This window comes from Octopus bimaculoides, chromosome 23, assembly GCF_046866305.1.
Source record: "Octopus bimaculoides isolate indiv1 chromosome 23, ASM4686630v1, whole genome shotgun sequence".
NCBI classification, from domain to species: domain Eukaryota; kingdom Metazoa; phylum Mollusca; class Cephalopoda; order Octopoda; family Octopodidae; genus Octopus; species Octopus bimaculoides.
The window spans coordinates 10228850-10233849 of record NC_142950.1 but is presented as its reverse complement, the minus strand read 5'-3'; the positions used below and the strand labels follow the sequence as shown (position 1 = coordinate 10233849).

The following is a 5000-nucleotide window of genomic DNA, read 5'->3' as shown; positions in this document are numbered from 1 at the left end:
GTGTGCGCGCGCAACCGTTCAGAAATGTGAAATAATAAATCAATGAATACCTGTATAGTCTCCTTCACATAGAATCTTGGCTGTTTTGCCAGAAGCTGTCTGTGGCCATTTATTTCCGTCATTGTCTGTTGAATTGCTGCACATCTTCGCCCCTGCAGAACAGAAATTATATAAGAATCGAAACCATAACATACATACTCATTCTTAATACTCGTTCGGTGTTTCGAACGTAATTTTGCTAATCAGTGGTGTGTTTCGTTGCAGAACAACTCCTTCATGATGAACTTGAGTTCATAATAAGACCGATTCATTAGTGCAAAGGACTCTGGTGTTTCAACATTGCTGTGTCTTGCCAGCCAGAAGTAATATTCCTGGACTAATAATTCTATCCCACACTCGAGGCCTTGTTTCTAAATTCCCTGAACAAACTGTTTTCTGGTCTGTGCCAAACAGTAATAAACCGTCATATGCACGCCATTGATATCGGGAAACCGGGCCCATGAGCCTGGCTAGGCTTTAAAAGGGCGCATTTATTTTATTATTATTAAAACTTATCAAGTACTAGGATTGATGTGTTTGACCAAAACCCTTCAGGGCGCTGCCCCAGCATGCTCTCAATCCAATGACTGAAACACACAAACGATTAAAGAGAAACACTTAAGGTTGTGCTCCAGCATGGCTGCAGTCAAATGACTGAAACAAGTAAAAGAATAAATGAGTAAAAAGAAAAAAACATAATGATAGGCATGTAAAACGTACCTTGAGCAATAAATTCAAGTACTGCTTTCTTTATCGGTCCTCTCTGATCATCAGTTACAGCGTAGCAAATAATAGACTGATCTTTTGTTACTCTGTCTAAAGTAATTTTAGCAGTGTTTCCTCCTTCAGCTGAGTTGAATAAAAAGAAAAATAATATATATATATATATATATATATATATATATATATATATATATATATTAGAAAAAATAGTAATCAGGTACTCAGATGTCTGGATAGTTGTATATTTACAGATTTTTATTCATGTCACGTTTTATAAATTAGCGCTTTCACCTAGTCTTGTAGGTTTATCAAATTTTTGATAAACCTACAAAAATCTGATGACCCTACAAGACTAGGTGAAAGCGCTAATTTATAAAACGTGACAAATGAATAAAAATCTGTAAATATACAACCATCCAGACATCTGAGTACCTGATTATTATTTTTTCTTATATATAATTCCTGTACATTACCTTCAACCCTTCCAATGTATATATATATATATATATATATGTGTGTGTGTGTGTGTGTGTGTGTGTGTGTGTGTGTGTGTGTGTGTGTGTGTGTGTGTGTGTGTACAAGTCATAAGAAATAACAGTGTGACAAAATTGTTATTTTTTAATTCACTTATTTGTTTATTTATCTTTTTTCTTTGGTCAGTAAGTGTTATTTCCTATTTGCTTCTGTCTAGAAGTCAAAGGAAATGACTACTATCCCCTTCAAACTTTGCTTTTGTCACCTGAACACCATTGTTTTGAAGCTGGCCAACTTTTCATCACATTTCAGGATAAAATATACGAAATCCAATACACCCATCGTGACTACCCGTCATATAAAGATAAACAGCACATGACTTTTCAGGTGATACCCAGTTAGAAATTTCTTCATGTCGAGTAGCCCATCCCACTCAAAAGGTCCCTGAATAAGTGTCGTTTAAAGATGTTGAACAAAACATCCATGTTTCTAGAGGTGAATTATTCAAACCCCAAAGAATTCCTTTCAACACGTGACTATGATGCTCCCCCACTACTCCTGCTCATGATCAGAGATGCACATATTGTCAGCCACCAGGGGACAAGCTCAACTGGTTAAAGTCAAACAACAGACAAGCAAATCTGTGGTACTAAGCAGAATATTTGCTGTAGCTCATTTTTTCATACTAAGACAAAACAATGTGCATGATAACACTTCCAATCACTTACAATTAGAAGCCATGACAGCCAATGCCTGGTACTGAATCAGAGCATTTATTATTATTATTATTATTATTATTATTATTATTATTATTACTGTTATTATTTAAACAGATAGATAGATAGATAGATACATACATACATACATACATACATATTATTTAAGAAGAAATATGCTGAAATTGATTTCGCAGGGATTTCATACACACACACACACACACACACACACACACACACACACACACACATACACACACACACTACACACTCACACACAAAAATACACATAAGAGCTGTACAATACCTGCTTTAGTGGAATTGATATAGACTTTGCCATTCACGTTGTTGGTAATGGAACAAGACACGTCAACTTTTTTTCCTTCCTCTACATATATTGGGTTGGGGGTAATTTCAACTCTTGGAAGAGGCTTTACTTCAATGGGAATCTCTAAATTATTCGCTCTGACTGCGCCTCCAAAGAAACACCGTGCTGTACCTGAAAGAATAAACATTTTTTTTTAAATTATGAGTGCAGATATGGTTATGAGGTTAAGAAGCTTGGTCTGCAACCAAATAGTTTCAGGTTCAATTTTGTCTTATTGCGCGGTGCCTTGGATAACTGTCGGAAAGACTCCCTCCCGTTTTCCACCATTTTCTCCGAATTTTGTTTTATTTTTATTTATTTAGTATTATTATTTTCTTTTTTTTTTGCCAAAAATCCCCGTTTTCGGATACGGAGAATCCGGAAAATTGCCAAAAATCGGCATTTTGATATTTCGTCCCCACTTCCCCCTCAATTTCTTCATTTTTGACTTTGTTTCCATAACCCTAACCCTAAAACCTTCGTTTCTATAACCCTAACCCTAAAATCCTAACCCTAATCCTAAAACCTTAACCCTAACTATAAACATTTTTGAAAATTTTTTTCAGAATCATAATCTCTGTATTTTTCCGCATATTTTTTTTTTTTATTCTTAAACAAAAAAACAATTTTACAAAAATTTTTGGAAATTTTTTTCAAAATCATAATCTTCATATTTTTCCGCATATTTTGAAGAAAAAAATTCTGAAAAAATTTTTAAATGAAGAAATTAAAGGTGGGGGTAATTTAAAGATGCCGCTTTTTGCCAGTTTTTTTGCAGATTCGTGTGTATGTGTGTGTGTGTGTGTGTGTATGTATGTGTGTGTGTGTGTGTGTGTATGTATGTGTGTGTGTGTGTGTGTGTGTGTGTGTGTGTGTGTATCCCGCCACCACCACCGCTTGACAACCGGTGCTGGTACGTTTATGTTACGGTTCGGCAAATGGGATCGATAGAACAAGTATCAAGCATTAAAAATGAAATGTAAGCACTAGGGTCAATTCGTTCGACTAAAAGTTCTTCACGATGATGCCCCAGCATGGCCGCAGTCTAATTACTGAAACAAATAAAAGATAAAAGCTAGTGAATTCTGATAATTTACTCACCTTTATCAGATAATTTTACAATCTTAAATTTCAGTGAGCTGGATAGGATGTTTCCTTCTTGCTTTTGATCGGCATAGATCCTCGATTCGCTTTTACTGTTAATTTCAAAGCCTTTCAATGTCCAAATGAGCGCATGTCCTGCGGGCAGGTTTTGTCCGTTAGAAATCTGTCCCCCACAATTTATAGTCAGCGTTGAATTCTCATAGATTGAAATTCTCTTGCTGTTTGAGGAAATATTTCCCGTAATCTCTGGTGGTAGAATTTTCGTAAAGAATTTTTTTAAAAATAAAGAATAAAGAACAAAGAGATCCATTGATTGGTATGCTGATAGAGAAAGAGAAGGAGAAAGAGAGAGAGAGAGAGAGAGAGAGAGAGAGAGAGAGAGAGAGGAGGGAGAGATGACACATACAAATGAGTTGTTAGATAGATAGATAGATAGATATTATCTATGTATATCTATACATACATATACATTATATATATATATAATGTATATATATATATATATATATATATATATATATATACATATATATATATATGTGTGTGTGTATATATATATATATATATATATATATATATATATATATATATATATATATACATATATGGATACAGGACGTCACCAGCTGCAAACAACATGAAGTACGAAAACAAACGAGTTAACTATGCGAAAAAAATGGAAAACAGGACAAGTAACACAAAGAATGACTCTTCATTAGTTGCCTGCTGTCTATCTACCCCTCATTTCGAGCATTCAACGACAATATGAGTCTTCGAAGTGGAAAAGAAAGATGGACGATGGTCACGTGTGAGTAACAAGAGAGAGAAAAAGATAAAGAAGAGAGAGAGAGACAGACAGACAGGCATATGGAAAACGGTGAAGGGAAGAAAAAGGGAATCAGAGCAGGATAGGGGAGAAAAACAGTACAGAGTAGAGTAGCATTAAAAAGGTTAACATAAACTTACTTGGGAATAGATGTGTGGCGTTCAGTTAAATAATAATATAAATAATATATATATATATATGCATATATGGGTACAGGACGTCACCAACTGTAAACAACATGAAGTACGAAAACAAACGAGTTAAAGACGCGAACAAAAGACAAAAAATGGAAAACAGGACCAGTAACACAAATAACGAACCATCTTCAGTTGTCGGCTCTCTATCCACTCCTCACGTGACCATCTTTCTTTTCCTGCACTACGTCCTCTCTTCTATCTTTCCTCTTTTCAAAGAAAATATTTCTCCCAGCGTTCACTGTTTTCTCTTCAGTCAGGTCTAACGACCCTCCATGTTTGCTTTCGTTCGTTTTCCTTGTATGTCTCCGCTGTCCTCTTGTTATTCCCAACTTTGCCCCTCCATAAATCCAAAATTTCATTTTGGAAGTTATGGGAGCAACTGTCTTCGAAGACTCATATTGTCGTTGAATGTTCGAAATGAGGAGTTGATAAACAGTCGACAACTTATGAAGTGTCGTTCCTTGTGTTTCTTGTCCAGTTTGCCATTTTCGTTGTTCGAGTATTTAACTCGTTTGTTTTCATACTTCATGTTGTTTACAGTTGGGACGTCCTGT

General features: G+C 35.3%; 1 protein-coding gene across 1 annotated transcript in view; it reads right to left on the bottom strand.

Moving 5' to 3' along the window:
- The window catches only part of LOC106871915 (uncharacterized), a 117417-nt gene that overhangs the window by 41965 nt on the left and 70452 nt on the right, over positions 1-5000 (bottom strand). The window contains exons 10-13 of the mRNA XM_089340713.1: positions 3421-3669; positions 2260-2451; positions 760-888; positions 51-152 (exon numbers count right to left, since the gene is read on the bottom strand). Of these exons, the coding sequence (XP_089196839.1) occupies positions 51-152; positions 760-888; positions 2260-2451; positions 3421-3669 (672 nt within the window). The remainder of the gene's footprint in view (positions 1-50; positions 153-759; positions 889-2259; positions 2452-3420; positions 3670-5000) is intronic.